The sequence below is a fragment of the Alligator sinensis genome, unplaced genomic scaffold (genome assembly GCF_000455745.1).
Source record: "Alligator sinensis unplaced genomic scaffold, ASM45574v1 scaffold740_1, whole genome shotgun sequence".
In the NCBI taxonomy this organism is placed as follows: domain Eukaryota; kingdom Metazoa; phylum Chordata; order Crocodylia; family Alligatoridae; genus Alligator; species Alligator sinensis.
Window position 1 is genome coordinate 2,226,685 of NW_005841964.1, and position 16,758 is coordinate 2,243,442.

At 44.9% G+C, this 16,758-nt stretch overlaps 1 protein-coding gene across 2 annotated transcripts in view; it reads right to left on the bottom strand.

The window, feature by feature from the left end:
• UGGT2 (UDP-glucose glycoprotein glucosyltransferase 2) overlaps nt 1-16,758 on the bottom strand; it is a 235,857-nt gene that overhangs the window by 118,934 nt on the left and 100,165 nt on the right. For both annotated transcript variants that reach the window (XM_025200352.1, XM_025200351.1), the window contains 5 exons: nt 5,648-5,783; nt 3,148-3,279; nt 1,898-2,062; nt 1,315-1,438; nt 1,138-1,236 (listed from right to left, as the gene is read on the bottom strand). In XM_025200352.1, coding sequence (XP_025056137.1) covers nt 1,138-1,236; nt 1,315-1,438; nt 1,898-2,062; nt 3,148-3,279; nt 5,648-5,783 — 656 coding nt within the window. The remainder of the gene's footprint in view (nt 1-1,137; nt 1,237-1,314; nt 1,439-1,897; nt 2,063-3,147; nt 3,280-5,647; nt 5,784-16,758) is intronic.

The following is a 16,758-nucleotide window of genomic DNA, read 5'->3' on the forward strand; positions in this document are numbered from 1 at the left end:
CCCACAAAGAGTCGGGGAGTTTGTGGGGCCAGAAGTAACTGTGTCCAAGAAGACGTAAGGCAGCCTCCCTAATATGTTGGAACAGCAAAGACGTGGTGGGCGAGAATCGGAGGGTGCCCTTGGGCTGACTTGGCACAGAGGAAGGGGGCCTTAAGGAGATCACGGCCCTCCTGTAGGACCCCGCCCGTGACAGGAGCCAAAAATCGAAAGGGAGTGTAACTGCACACCACACTCCCTGAGCCACCCTGTCTAAGAGGAAGAGTGTATTTCCTAACTGGTGAATAATGTTTGAATGTATTGGCATAACTGTAGAAGGATATCATCTATTCGCACTGCTTTACTACCAGTTAGCTTTGAAATGACCCCCAGGTTTAAATTTATTGTGGCTGAACTGGACAACCTCATTATCTAAGCTTAAGATGTAAATAACAGAACTGTAGAATGAAGTAACAAAGAAACTTTTTACTTTGGGGAGCTGAATCAATCAGTTTTACTGCTCATGATGACTTGTGACTGTATTATAAAATAATCTATTACTCCAGTTCATTATTCTAACAATTTTGATTCTAAGTTTTAGCAACATCAGAGTTATTCAGGCAGACTCACAATCCCAAAAGCCTTTGGTTGTTGTAGTAAACCAAAAAAAAAAAAGAGTATCAGGGATCACACACAGATTTATATTAGGCCAGGGGGTCAAACATACAGCCCCTAGGCTAAATACTGAACCAATTCCTCTGTCCTGCAGGGCTCCCAGTTGCCCCAGGAATTCAGGGGTGGAACAGGGCCTGCCAGAGAATTCAGGGCAATGGGGACCTAATGGGAATAGCCTTTGGTAGCAAGGGGGCAAGGTCGTGTGAGCTGTGTCAACACAGTGCTGCTTGCTACACTGCCAATCACCCTGCTGCTGCTGGATCCAATCTGGCCCATGAAAGCCCCACAGGCTAGTTCTGACCTGTGGGATGGAGTGAGTTTGAAACCTTGTTTTAGGCCAATCTTCTTATATATTCACTTTGACCAATGCTAACATTTCCTTTTTATCTCAAGTTTCCAGAAAAATGCTAACTTGTACAAATATTTTTCTTGGTGTCACTGAAGTCAAACTATTACATGATTAAAAGACTGAACAAAAAAGATTACCCTTCCTTGTTAAATACTTCATGTTCTCAGAAATTACAGCACTCTTATCTTGTGAGTCCAAAAAGGAGAAAGTTGAAAAATCTTCTGTATCAACAGGAACTGCAAAATTTAAAATACAATTTATTACAAATAAGAACTGAAAAAAACATGACAACAGCAAGCAAGTAAAATGCTTACCTGAAGTGGAAATGAAATTTATATATCTTCTTTCAGTACTAAAAATGGTGGGGTTTATACGGGAAATTACATTATATTGTTCCATGAGGAAATCCGCTGTGTCCATTTGATCATTTAACAAACCCTGTAGCAAAGTAAAAAAAAAAAAAAAAAATCAATTCTCTATAATCCCCATTTATTAAAAAAATTAAGATAAGCATACCCCAAGTAGTTAAATTCATGTGTTTCAATTTAATTTTAAAAATGTATATATTAAGTTTAGGAATGGTCAAACTGAAAGAAATATATAAATACTATATGACAGAGATTTTAATATATCGGGTCCAAATTTTCTTACATGTGTACTTTTTGCCTGAAAATATTCCAAAGATTAGCATCTGCTTGGTCAAACTTTAATGTCTGCATAATCAAAATATACTAAGTTTCAAATACATAATTGCAAATTAAGGCAAGGATGTTATTTCAACTTTCATAACATTAATTTCAAGCCACAACATTATAAAAAATACAGAGTGTAAGTATGACTAAAACAACCTACTGCCAAGTATTTCACCTTACACTTCTTTAGAAATGCTAAGCATACCATGAAAACTGCCCTCTGGAAGAACCCAGTGGCATCAATGATCTTCTGGAGAATAATTGTCTCTAACTCTGCAGCATTCATCTCTTCACTGTTAAAGGGCACACCATTAAACAGAGCTTGAGGCAATGGACCCAGGCCAATCTTCTTATAAAAGGTTGCTCCTGCCTATTTATATCAGGAATATCATGGAGTTAAACAGAATGTGGCTGACTGTAGTAAGAAATAAAACTAATATCAAGAGACAAAAAACGCTAATGTCTAAGTACTGTATGCTCGAGTCCATTTTTGTGAGTAGTAGTGAGCAAACTGAAATTGCAATTCTATTAGAATGTCTCAGAAAGTAGCTTGGAAAACAAAACAATTAAACATCATGTGAAGCATACTTTATTTAAAAGAACAAAAACTTCTGTAAATCCATATAAAGATTATTTTTAAATCTTTGATTATATACCATGTTATAGCATTCTTGCTAAGAGCTATTATTTACCTTGCATTATTTGAAGAATATTAAGCACATAATGAATAAGCAAATAATGCATATTTTACAGATTACATATGGTTGAAAATACATGGATGAAAATAATGCTCCTATGGATTTCTGAAGAAAAATATCTACATCATTATAGTAGAAGAAAATAGCCCTTTCCATTACTTTTGTTAAAATTCAGTATTCTTTTTTTTCCTTTCCTTTAACTGTCCCAATCACAAACAGGAACATCTACTGTGCCTTTCTTTTACTCTCAGGTTGGCCTCTCAAAATTATCTGTCATGAGATATATATTTCATCTCATTACAATTGGGTTTAAAAAATTCCTTGATAATCTTCCCAGTGTGTCTACATTCCACTCAGACACAAGATAATATCTGTACGTTTCTGCCTTCTCTACTTTCTGACATGAAGAATTGCAATTCTGGATTAGAATGTTTGTACCCACCAGTTATGTTTTCATTCAAGAAAATATGATTCACCTAGAAGTCAGGATTTGTTCCTTATTGAGAGTGCTTGAGTAAACTAGCATCTAATACAAGTGATGTTTAACAAATGAACTTGTCAATGGATATCTACCATAGTCATAGCTGTACACTTACTAGTAGTCAATACTAATGAGGGCAATGATCAAAAAAGACATTTCCAATATTGCAACATCTGAAAAATCTGACTCAGCAAATATTGCACTCAACTGATATAACTTTTAGAAACCTTTCTCATCTTACCTGAAAAACAAAGTCTTACCACTCTGCAAACATACCTTCCTTTCCTCATCATATTCAGAATGAATACCCAGTATACTTGGAACATTAGCACGAGGAAATTCATTTCTAAGAACGTTTTTCACATGATTCACAGTAAGAAAATCTCCCTCTTTCACTTCATGAAACATCTACAAAAATGTTAAAACAGGTACAAGACAAAGCTATTTTAGCTACACAAAAAATGCTGTCTTAATCATTTATTGTTATTATGTATGTTGCTTACAAACAGATTATACACAGGATTTCCCATCAGAACACTTGTTTAAGTAATGTTTAACACTTGTCTAAGTAATAACTCTGTTTGGTCAGGGATCACTGTCTGACATTGCAGATGAAATACACTAAGTACAGACGTTCAAAAATTTGAGGTGGAATTGATCAAAATTACACAGGCTTCTGTAAGCAGTGCAGGCAGGTTAGTTCGGGAGTGAACAGAACATGTTTACCCTTTGGTGAGGAAGGCACTCAGGCTCCCTGCACTGGCCAAGGCCAGCAAGTTGTGGGTGCTTCTACATGCCTTCCAGGAGGCTCCCCCGGCTGCAGGAGACTGCCAAGCACAGCTGAGCAGGTGGGACATCCCTGATTGGCTGCCAGGCATAGGCAAGCATTGCCCTCAGCCCCTATCAATGTCAGCCACAGATATCGGTCAGCTGCAGACAGGCAACTGAGGCAACCATGCTTGCGTATCCCCTGCAGCCCGATTGTGCTCCCTGGGGTTGAGGCATGGGAGTCCCTGGGTGGGCTCCTGCACACCACCCAGGGATCTCCATTCCCCTGCGAACAGGGACAGCCTCAGGGAGCATGACTAAGCTGCAGGGGGTGGCTGACAATGCCTTCCCTTGCTGCTGCATCATCATCTGCCACTGTGCTGACTTAGCTCTGTGAGAGCTTGGGGTGGAGGGTGGGTCAGCTGGGGGCTTCACCAGAGCAGCAGAACGCAGGGGGAGTGCTTATGCGCCTCTCTTCCCTGCCGCTGAATTCAATGCGAGGAAGGGGAAAAGATGAATCACTCCAGCACACACACACTGGGCTCCAGAGCTGCATGAAAGCAGAAGTTCTGGCCAGACCTTGCACCAACCAAATGGTGAGCTCATATTTTACGACACATGCAGAGCTCTAGCAGAAGCTCTGCTGGGATGCCATTGAGTTCAGAAAGCTTGCTGTGCATGTGGTGTAGAGCCAAAAGGTGGAGTATGACCATGTACCCTTCTGGATCCACCCCTGCCTGTGGCCATAACTTTCTCAGGCTTATGATGATGCAAAAATGTGTGTCTTGGTTATATTTAGTGTTCTCTTCTTTTCATAATATGGAAAAATATACTCGTTTTTACTATTATCTTCATAAATTCTGAAGATTTTGTGATCATGCCATGGATAACAAAACTTCCTAATAACCAAGGATCCTGGTTTTCTCTAACTAAAAATAACCCCCAATTTGCAGATTTAAAAAAGTAACCCAAAATCCACATTTTTCCATGTTTAAAATGAAACACAACTAATATACAGATATATATCTATAGTGGTGTTTCATTCTGAACATGGAAAAATGTGAATTTTGGGTTACCTTTTTCATCTGAAAAGTGGGAATTTTTTTAAATCAGAGAAAACAAGGGTCCCTGCTAATAACTACACTGTATATCCCCCTACATTCCTTAAGCTCTCTGGACTTCTATTTTTGTCTTAAAGCAGTCTTACAGTTTCTCGTTTCTGTCCTTTTTTCTCTCTCAGGTATTATATTACCTTAAGTTTCTAGGCTCTAAAATGAAATAGTGCAAGTGAAAGTAAGAAAAAACACATAATATTAAACATTGTTACAGAATGATTGTATCTATTTGCGCCCTGTTCTTTGGATCTATTTTAAAATGACTTATTTTACAGAATCATCATAGATCTTTCACTTCAGTTTATCCATTTACCCTTTCTAGTCTCTACAGCTCCCTGCTGAAGTTCACTTCTTTAACATAAGAAATTTAACTTATTCCCTAACATGTAAGCCTGAAAGACTTCCGAAGTTCTCCAGAGCCATGAATAGGGTGAAGCATGCTAGACAAAAATGCAGGTAATGAAACTGTCTTAGCTAGTCTCCCCCATTCTCTACTGCACTGGATGGCTACAGAAGTTGTTCAAAGCAGAAATAAATACACAATTTAAGATATTGTTATTCCAATTTGTACAGAAACAAAGACAAAAAGCAGGCAAAAAAGGCCATATAGAAAAATCCAGAATGGATTCCACATGAAAATATTAATATCTAAAGAATAAGTGTCTACCTTCTTTTACCTTCTTGAACAAAACTCATAGATAGTCAATACAACTCAAATGCATTTGTGTGGGGAGCAGGAAAATGGTTCAGTAAATCATTCAGTATATGCAAGCTGAACAATCTTGTTTTAAGTGTAAGAAGCTGTATTATACAATCCCAAAATGGAGAAACCCTAAATGTATGGGAAATCAAAAAAGTATTATATATTATTTTTATCTGTTTAAGGAACTAACATTGATTATGGAGATAAAAGCTTGAGAGATGTCAGATTCTTCTGCAATATAGTTAAAAGCTCTCCAAAGAGCTACTCCAGCATCTTCATTCCCATCAATTTCTTCATTAGTATTTAAGATGAAAACAACTCCAACTCTATTAAAAAAAAAAAAATCTGTAAATAATCTTCATCTGACTTTATAAACCTTAGGTCAATTGTAATAAAAAATATTACAAATTTCACAAAATCATTCATGTACAAACAATGGTAATTTTCTAAAAACATACTAAAAATTAATAACTGCAATTCTCAAAATTTAAGAGGTAGCTGAAAAGTGCACTGATGCGTGTACTGTTTTTACTCCAATATTTTAAACAGAGTGGATTGATATGACATGCTTTGCTGCACCAAATTATTACTATGTGTTTTATGTTTTGCTGTCCATATAATGTATGCATACGATTTATGTACCACTAGCAAGGTATAAAAGATCACTACATAGTAGATTAATTATGGCCACAGTTCAACTGAATACAAAACATAATAGGGGGTAGACTATAGTAGATTTTAAATTTACAGGCTTTAAGACTATAGTAGGCTTTTAAGATTATATGAACTAAGAGAAGAACTTCCTTAAAACTTAATTTGAAATCTAGGTGAAAAGTCCTTTTCCCTAACAGGCTGGCTGGTCTGATAACTACGTAAGCTATCCCATTTTTTCCTAGTAACTTCTGTTGTTTCTTTAAATGAGTCACCATCCACTGACCAGAGGCTCAAAACTGCAGCACCAGAGCAGTCAGTTTCCTTGTTAGCTGCCCTTCCATTTTTACATGTGCTCTGGGGTGGCGGGGGGAGGGGGCAGTCTCTTGTGCATCACTGTCTCTTGTGCATCAGCTTCCCCACACTTAAAAATGGCAGCAGGGGTGCTTGAACTAAAGCTTGTTTGATGAACTTTAGCTCAAGAGCCCCCTCCGCCATTTTTAAGTGCAGGGATGCTTATACACAAGACGCAGGAGGCTGCTGGAGTGCAGTAATTGCCATGCTCCAGTAGGCTTGATTAATCAAGTGTGCTCCGACACACTGGAATTCCAGCACTTTTGAGTAGGCACTGTGATTGTGTATAGAAGCACTATGTGTTCACATGCCAACTGCACCCCAGATTTAAAAAAAAACCCACCTTATATAGTGAAAGCCAAGTATTCTGTAATTTTATTAAAGGTTCATGGAGTGTTTCAATCAAGTAAGAAAATAAATCACTTCTTTAACACTGTAAAAGAGGCCAAGTTTTATTACTGAGAATAGGGCTAAGCAAATAGGCTAGGGACAGACATTATACATAAACCAGTTTAAGTGATCAGAAATTGGTTGAAACCTGTAACAGAACAGACATTCAGTGCACATAAACCTGTTTGAAAATAGCTGAAACCAGTTCGAGATTAACCTGGTTGAATGTAGCATCAGACTTAACTGATTGACTTAAACCAGTTTATGCAACGTCTGTCCCAGACTCCTTGCTGGTTTAATTTAAATCAGAGACCCCCAGCATCCTGGCATGTTCTCTGGGCTGGGCTCTGTTCCAGAGAGCTGGGCTGGCCCCTCCCCTCTGTTCTAGCCTGAGCAGGGGTGAGGCGTGGCCAGACGCTGACCTGCCATAGCCCCTGAGGCAAATTCCTCCCTCTGTCCTCTCTCTCCCTTGTTGGCAAACTCTGTGAACCACAGCTGGGGTTTGCCAGCCCTGGCCGGAGCTCCACAGATTTCCTGCAGCCAGGCAGAGACTGAGCTAATTCCTCCCTCTGTCCAGCTTGCCTGTAGCCAGGCAGGGGATTAATTCCACAGTGGTCCTGGAGTGGGAGGGGGAGGCAAGCTAGTCCCCTGTGTGCTGATCCAAGACCTACACCTGTGAGCCCAGAGCTAAGACCTGCAGGACCAGACTGAGTGGTGGGAAGTGTTGGCAAATACCTGACAATCATCACAAATATGTGCTGGAGATGGAGTTAAAGGAAGTTGCAGACAGCTTCTGGCAGTAAGTTTCAGACCAAAGAATGCAGAAAGCTAAATTTACATTATAAAGCAGAACCTGTAAAACCTAAACAAAGCCTTTCTGAATGCCTGGCTGTAAGGAGACACTCTGCCCTCAGGATTAGTAAGACTTATGCAAGGCTTTCTCTTGTCTTCCTGCTTTACATTTTAAGTTAGAATAAGTTGCATATAGTGTGTTTTACTGGGCTGTAACTTAGCTTAGGTGAAGATTTTTGGTTGTTTTCTGTTGTATGCTTTGCAAATTGCTGTGTTCAATACATGCTTGCTTCAGAAAAATAACTTTTTTCCCCATCCCCACTCCTCAGTCTGGCAGCAGCTCTTCCCCCCATCCCTCCTCCACCCCCAGGCTGGTGGCTGGCATCCTGTGGGTCATGCAAGCCCCAGCTGGTGTCTGGCCATACCCTCCCGCTTCAGCAGGGAGAGATGAGAGTCTTAGAGGGTGTCTCTCTTCTCTCCCCTTTGCTAGTGGCTGGCAGGCATGCTCTAGCATCCACTTGCTTCTGGCTTGAGCCACTGCAGGTACATGCTTGCATTCCCTGATTTAACAGAAAATGCCTGTCCTGTTATTAATCAGTTTGAGCTGCGCAGCTTAGACTAACCTGCAAAGAGTGAATCAATTCAGACTCAGGCTTTTTGAATGTCTATCCCTAGCCTTCCAGAACCCTTCCTGGTTTAACTTAAACCAGAGTCCCCCAACATACCAGATACTTTGCAGTGCTGGGTGGGGCTCTCTGCTCCAAAGAGCTGGGTTGGCCCCTCCCTTCTGCTCTGGCAGAGATGACAGGCACAGCAGCGTTTGCCTGGCCTCCCCCTGTGGCCCCCCAACTCCCAACCCCACCACTCCCAGATCAAGCAGGGATTCTCCCCCCCTTCCTACAGCACGGACTGTATCCAGCATGTGGTATGCTTGCTAATGCTGAGAGGTGTCTGTGTAAAGCAATCAGGATATTGTCTGCTTAGGGCTTTTTGCAGCAAATCAACAGGTAACTGGTAATGTCATTCTGTTCCTTCCTTGGAAAAAGTTGTTTAAGAAGAGCTTTTGTATTCTTGATGGGCTGATAAACGCTCTTCACTGCTGTTTAAGTAAATACTGTGTAACACCGTGTTGGCTCCCTCGCTGGTCAAGAGCAGCAAAGAGGGGGGTCCTCCCTAATCAGAATGTCCTGCCAAGCCATGGCCATGCCCCCCCCACCCCGCTCAGCACTGTAAAAAGGAAGGGAGGGATGCTCTAGCATCCCGCCCCCCGGCTTCTAGCCTTAGCCACTGCAGTGGCTCTTCAGTCATTAGGGGATGTCTGTGTGGTCACAAACCGGTTCAGCCTAGCCAGGTTAGACTAGCCTGCAAAAACTGAATCAATTTCAGGCTCAGGCTTTTTGAATGTCTGTCCCTGGCCATAGAGTCATAAAGCTGAAGAGCCCCAGATAATGAACTGCTGTTCTACCAAGCTGGGGGGGGGTGGGGAACACACAAGGGTGATTCCCCCCAACATGGCCAGGCTGGTGCGAGTCACTGACATAAAAGGAACCAGTCCCCCAGCTAGGCTGGGCCCGAGAAGGTGTTTGCCCACATGGGGGGGAGCCCCAATCATCTGGGGGCTTCACCCCCAGCTGGCCTGGGGTCCCCCAAGCTGCAGCCTCTCCTGCTGCGGGAGCCTGGGAGATTCCCCCCTCCACCCGTTCCTTTTAGTGGTGGAGCCAATGTTTTCCCTGCCCCTGCAGATGAGAGGGGGGAAGTATTCCTCCAGGGTGGGGTGAGGAAACTCCCTGAGACATGAGGCTTCCCCCACATGGGCAACCCCATAAATATTGGGGTCAGAACCAGCCCAGGGGACTGCTTCTCCCCTCCCATCTGTGGGGTTGGGATGAGCATCCACCTGACCATGAAGGGGAGGATGTGGGGGAGGGAATCCACCAGGGTCCTGTAGGGGAACCTGAGCCGGGGGGGAACCTCCTAAGGTATGGAGCTCCCTCTGCATAGGCAGCCCTCCAGCTGCTGAGGCCTGCACCGATCTGGGAGGCTGCTTCCCTCCTTCTCCCTGTACAGCAGACTGAGCATCAGCTCTACCATGCAGGGCAGGGGAAGGGAAATCTCGCTGGCTCCTGTGGTAGGGAGGAACAGGGCTCTGGGGGACTCTGGGACAGCCAGAGAAAACCCCCCAGAGGACTGGGACTCCCCATATGTGGGCAAATACCTACTTGGGGCCAGCCTGGCCTAGGATGCTGCTTCCTCCCCTTCTCCTCTACACGTCAATGACTCACACCAGCCTGGCTGCATGGTGGTGGGGGTGGAAATCACACTTGCCCCCCCAGCATCTGGGCAGATCAGGGTCTTGGGATCCTGGGCTGGGTCAGGGAAACTCTGTGAGGCATGGGGCTCTCCTGAATGGGCAGACCTTGGGCTGCTGGTCCTGGCACCAGCGCAGGGGACTGCTTCCCTCCTCCACCCCTGCAGGGGCAGGGTAAGCATTGGCCCCACTGTGCAGGGGAGGGAGGGGAATCACCCTCCATGCAACTGGGCAGACTAGGGCTTTGGGGCAGGGCTGGGGCCAGGGGGCTCTGTTCCCCTTCCCCACCCCACTGCCATGCTGGGCTGACAGGTGCAGGCACAACTCAAGCTAAGGAGCAGAGTCTTTGCTGCCTCAGATCTGTGACAGCCTGGAAGTGAGGCCAGCCTGGCTTGGCTTGAGCAGACAGCACAGCCAAGGCTAGCCTACCTGTCCTGCAAATAAGGGTTGGGAGGGGCACAAATCATCTTGAGACGCTGGGATCTGAGAGGTAACTCGAGTTGAGAGGGTATTTGGGAGAGAGTTTCTGTAGACCGTTTTAACCTAAAGTGATTCAATCTGATACTACATCCATCCAGGTCTATCTTAAACCAGTTTTGACCATTCAGTCTATGTGCACCGAACTTCTGTTCTATTACAGGTTTAAACCAGTTTCTAATCACTTATATCAGTTTATGTGTAATTTCTGTCCCTAGCCAAAATGCACAGGACGTGGCAGTAGGTCCTTTAAATCTATGGAATACTAGCTCACAATACTAAGTTCATACTTCAAAGAAATGTTCATGTGCAGACTGAAGGACCTGTATTGAAGGAAAAGCCAGCCGTGCTTGGAAACGGCTACTGCATGCCAGTTATTATGAAGCTGTTATCTTGTGCCACTTGTGCATGTAGGGGTTTAGCCCCCTAAATTAAAATGGTGAGTATTTAATTGTGACGATTAAGAACATACCGTTCTAATTGAGGGGCTTCACTCACTGATACGGAAGCTCGCAGAGGCAGCCTCCACTGAGGAAAAAAATAAAGCAGTGTGGGGCCTGATCCTTTTCTTTTTTTTGCAGAGCCTGCCCATGGCCACGGGGGCGAGTTGCCAGTGGGCCGAGCAGCCCCTGAGTTGCAGGCGCCCTGGTCCTTTCCTCTGCGATTGTGGCACCCCCCTCAGGGCCACCTGGGTTCGCTGTTAGTAGGCAGGTGCTGCCTGCGGGGCAACACCACCATGGAGGGAAGGTCCGGGACCCCTGCACCTCAGGGCCTGTTGGCAGCTTGCCCTCCAGCCATGTGAGAGGCAGGCTCCACAGGAAAAAAAAAAGGATCAGGCCCCTCGTTACTTCCCCCCCCTCCCCTCAGTGGAGCCTGCCCACACAAGCTGCTGCCAAGCCGTACGGCCCCTGAGCTGCAGGGTGGCCCGGTCCTTCCCTCCGTGGTGGTGGCACCCCCCGGGTGGGGTGCTAGCTGCATGGGTGCTGCCTTAGCTTACAGACAGTGCCTGCTAGATCCAAGTCTTCCCTGAGTGTGCGCAAGGAAAAGAACCTCGTGGATTTTCAGCGCACAGGCTCGGAGAAAAGTTGGATTCAGTAGGTGCTGCCTATGAACTGGGGTTGCACCCATGCAGCTAGAACCACACTTGGGCGGCCCCCGGCAGGGGGGGGGGGGGCCCCCCCCCCCCCGCCCGAGGCGGGGGGGGGGGGGGGGCACCACCACCACAGAGGGAAAGACCAGGCCCCCATGCAGCTCAGGGGCTGCATAGCCCGGCACCAGCTCGTGCAGGCAGGCTTGACTGAGAAATAAAAATAGTGACAAGGGGGGGCCTGAAACTTTTTTTTTTCCCCTGCAGAGCCTGCCCACCTCTCCTCCTCCCAGACCTTCCCATCATGGAAGCAGTGCCCCCAAGAGGCCACCAGGGGAAGCAGCTAGTGAGCAGCTGCTGTCCCAGCTCACAGGCAGCACCCAGCCTGATCCAACTGTTCCCTAAGCCTGAGCTGGGGCAGCACCTGTCTGCTAGCAGCTCGCCTGGGGGGCCCCAGAGGGTGCCACCACCATGAAAGGAAATACCGGGGCCCTCCACAGCTCAGGGGCCACTTGGTCCGCTGGCAGCTCGCCCCCCAGGCATGGGAGATGCAGGCAAGATCCACAAAAAAACACCAAAAAAAAGGATTCAGCCCCTCACCGCTTCTGCCTTCAGCTCACCTCTCCCACAGTAGGAGGTGAGCTGTCAAAGCCTCCAACATTACAAATAGCTACGTTGCAAACTTAACTACTTGCGGATGTGGTTTAGTTTGCAACGTAGCAAACTCATTTAAATCATAAAAAACCCTGCGCATGTACAGCGTGAGGCAATTAAACTACAAAAACAGCCAATTTTCGTCATGTGTACAAGCGCCTTTGCTTCAATAGGGGAATGCATGGAAAATATTTAATCAGTTTTCCAAGATGTGACAACAAATATTTAATATACAAGGGAGTGCCTTGTACTACAATTAACTGATTTACCCACATTTTCCATTAAGCCTTATGGATTGAAGCTGTGATAGCCCAAACCAGAGTTGGGCAGGTTCACGTTCTGGAAAACAACGATAATTACTACAAAAGGTTGGATTGTCATAGAACAGAAATTTGATCATTCATCCAGACTAACTGCATAAACATGTAATCTTTATCATAGGCAACTTCCACTATGAAAATTGGAGGGAGATTACCCAATTTTGGCTCCAAGAGAATAGTACTTGCTCAGTGCCATGTGGCGTACAGATCCTAGAAGGAAGCTTCTCCACTTCTTTTTCAGCTGCTCTTTCTGACACTTACAATCAGATTCTCAAATTCTTCATCTCTCTCTTTGCTGTCTCCTTTCAAATCTCTTTGGGTTTTATTTTGCTTGTTCAAAATCTGCCTACTACAACACACATTCTTGTGTCTTATGGACACAGACAGTAATTAGGCAATTCCATATGGACCCAAGTTAGAAGCTTCTGTTAATGTAGATTTCACTGTGTTGTCCAGGTATATATGGGTTTGTACTCCTCTCTCCAATTGAGAGAATTATTGGCAGGGCAGTGTCCTGTGGAGGGACACAACAACCCAGAAGCAGCCTCTGTCCCCTATACAGTCAGGCTCAGTCAATCAATTACTTAACTATATACAAATTTACTATTACAACAAAACCATTAAAGGGTAAGGACACAGATTATGCACACACACACACACACACACACACACACACACACACACACACACACACAATTATTATTAAAAAATACAAACGAATAGAACAACCCAGAACAAAGGATATTGATCAGGCAACCATATAACTCTATTAATATACAAACTATTACTTTGATTTATTCACATAAACTATAAGTCACAGTCTACAAATATAACAAGCAATCCTTAGACTACCTGGGTGCCCTCCAGGGCGAGGGCCCCACTCCCAAAGTATCACTACAGGAAAGGAGGTGGAGGGAAAGAAAAGGAGAGGGAGACCGCAAAGACTCCTAAGCCCCCTGATATCAGCCAGGAGCGGCCCATGTAGTACCTCTTCACAACCCTGGGGGTTCCTCCCCTATGAGAACCCTCTCTCCAGGGTTATTTACTACTCCACTGTCCCAGAGGGTTGCCTTCCATTCTCCAGGTTGAGCTCTGTTCCCTGCCAGGCTTTCCTGCCACCCAACTCCACTGCCATTGGCCTGGCTTAGGGCCACATGCACCGCTGTGTGTAGTGGGCACTTTGCCTTGTGCTAGGGGCTGGAGGCCCAGGAAGCCTTGTGCAGCACCAGGGCTTGGTCTGCTACGGGATGCTCTGTCCAGCATCGTCTGCAATGAGCTGCTGCCCAATGCCAGCAGCTATAGACCCGAGCCACCTCAAGCAGCTCCCAGGGTCTCTCACCCTCTGTGCAGCGCCTCCTGCACTGAGCCCCTGGCCTTGTGCGAAGGTTGGTGACCTGAGTCACCCAAGCGGTTCCAAAGATCTTGCTCCACGCACCAGCCTGTGCACCATGTCTCTGGCCACACGCCAAAGTTTGCAGACCCGAGCCACCTCACGCAGTTCCCAGGGTCTGGACACCGTGTGCTGTGCTATGCACCAAGAGCCTAACGGCTGGAGCCATCTGCAGCTCCCTGAAGATAGAAGTCTTCAAGGGCTCTTCCAGGCTACTGCTTCACCCTGCTGAGCAGCTCTTCTCAGTTTTTCTAAGCCCTGCTCTTCTCTCTGCTCCATCCCCAATGCATCTCCCTCATGCTGGGCATGTAGCTCCTTTTATACTCTCCAGGGCTCCGCCTGAAGTCTTCCAGACCTGACAATGTTACAGTCGTCAACCAGGCCTGCGGGAACTCTTCTCCCCCTCCCCTCAGGAAAGGGGCATGACTTTATTTCTCTTGCTGCCTCCTGATTGGTGGATGGGCTCCACCAATCAAAATAGCAGAATCTCAAGCCTGGGACTCAACCCAAGCTCTGAAAGGTAAGCCTGCTACAACTGTTTGAAATGCCTGCTTAAGTTTTATTACCTAGGGCCACACTATTTTTGAATTACAACCTAGGGGTGCCTATACATGTGTTCCGATGCATTCAGAAGCAGACTCAATTAATTGTGTCTTCTCCACGTTCTAATTAGAATGCTCCGGCATTGCTGCAGCATCATGGGTATAAGCCCCTGCCAGTTTAAAAATGTCCACTGTGGCACTTTAACTAAAGCTGGTTGAATGAGCTTTAGTTAAAATGTTCCACGGTAATTTTAAACACATGGGGACTTAATACACATGACACTGTGGCATTTTAATTAGAGAGCCTCTCTGAGAACTGCTCTGTTTAAAATATCCCCCACTCCTGAGCACATAGGCACCCTATGTGTCCTGGCAGTGAAGAGGAGTTGGTAGTACTTTCTTTAGTTTGAGCCTAATTTGTGCTGTTTGAAGGGATAATCACTATTATCATCTGTTCCTCTTTTAGTTCTGACATCTATTTCCTGCTTAACGGAATACGGCCAATCTGTTTTTCTAAAATCAATCAATCTGGTGACAGTCATGTATATCGGTGCAAAAATACTGTTTTTCTAGGCACAGATTATCAGCCTTGTAGAAATTAGGGGTTTTTTTTACCACTTTTCCTGGTTCCAATTCCACTCTTTCTCATATTTCACTCACAACCCCAGCTATCTATATTTCAACTGCCCATTACTATTAGCATGCCATGTGGTAACATTTCTGCTGTGGCACATTCTATCATGTTATAGAAATACTTTTGGTTTGTTTTCTTTTGAATAATTTGTGAGTGAATACCATTATATCTCTGTTAGATTTCTGCATGATGAATAGAGTTGCACAGTTGTTATTCTTTCCTTTGCAGGCTTCCAATCCAGTAATATCTTTTCTGTGCCTTTGTTCAGTATAACTGTACTCCCTGTTGATGGTTTTGCAGGAGTAAAGTACTGTTTCTCCACTTCTGGATATAATTTTACCTGAGTCTTCCCGTCGAACTTCACTGACTCCAAAAGTTCATGTTAGTAATAGCTCATTGCTTTGATGATGTGCCATTTTTCCAGTTTCATGTGTTGTTCATACATTTCATGCTCCAATTAAATTCTTCCATTTTGGCTATGGTAATATTATTCTGTCTTTGTTTCCCTGAAGCTTTTGTCAGAGGAATTCATAGCATCAACCTACTGACAGAACACAGATTCTTCACTGGATTAGGTTCCTTATCCACTGCAAAGAACTGTCTTATGAATTAGCTGGGAATAAAAACAGCTGCATGGCACCATTAAAGAATTCCAGCTTTCTACTGTGGCTTTTACTTCAAAGGCACCATTTCTCTGATTGGTTGCACGTGACTGCTGATGATAAGCTCCAGCTGATTGGAGAAGTGGTACCTTTTTGAAATAAAAGCTACAGCAATTGGTGGAGCGGCTTATCCTTAATTCAGTAATCCACTTCAAATTAACTCCCCCCACCTATAACTTCTGAACTATTTTAGGAATGAGATCTTCCCTGGGTTTCTGTTACCACTTTGCTTTGAGAGTGGGTGGTTGGCTCAAGTTCCTTTTCCCATCTGGGCTTGGGAACGACAGTGGTAGAGTTTGAAGAGAACAATACAGAACTTTCTGCTTTAATGATTGCATTTTTTACAGTGCTGAGATGATGAGACCATCAGAAATAAAGTGTTTATAGTGGAAATAAATTTTTTAAAAAATCACAAAAGAGAATGTGATTCCTCCATCACCAAGGAGGAATACTCTGCACTGGTCTAGACCTGCAGAGAGCAAACCAGGAAAGCCAAGGCTGTGATGGAACTCCAGCTAGCTACAAATGTCAAGAACAATAAAAAGTCCTTTTTTAGATATGTGGGGAGCCAGAGGAAAAGCAAGGCCAACATTGGACCCCTGCTAAACCAGATGGGACAACTGACAACCGATGCCCATGAAAAAGAAAACTTGCTAAATGGGTACTTTGCGTCAGTTTTTCACCACTCCCATGGGACGCCCCTGCCCACTGTGGGTCAGGGAGGCCCAGGTGAGGGAGACTCCTTACCCTCCATCGAAGCTGACATCATGAAGGAACACCTTGGCAGCCTGGATACCTTCAAGCCAGCCGGCCCTGATACTTTACACCCAAGGGTACTCAAGGAGCTGGCCAGCATCATAGGTCAGCCCCTGGCACAGATCTTTGAGAACTCCTGGTGCTCTGCTGAAGTTCCCAAAGATTGGAAGAAGGCCAATGTGGTGCCTATCTGGCAGGATAGGCCAATGTGGTGCCTATCTTGCACAGCCACTGGCTGGGATATTTGAACACTCGTGGCGCCTGGGGCCGGGCCCCGATGACTG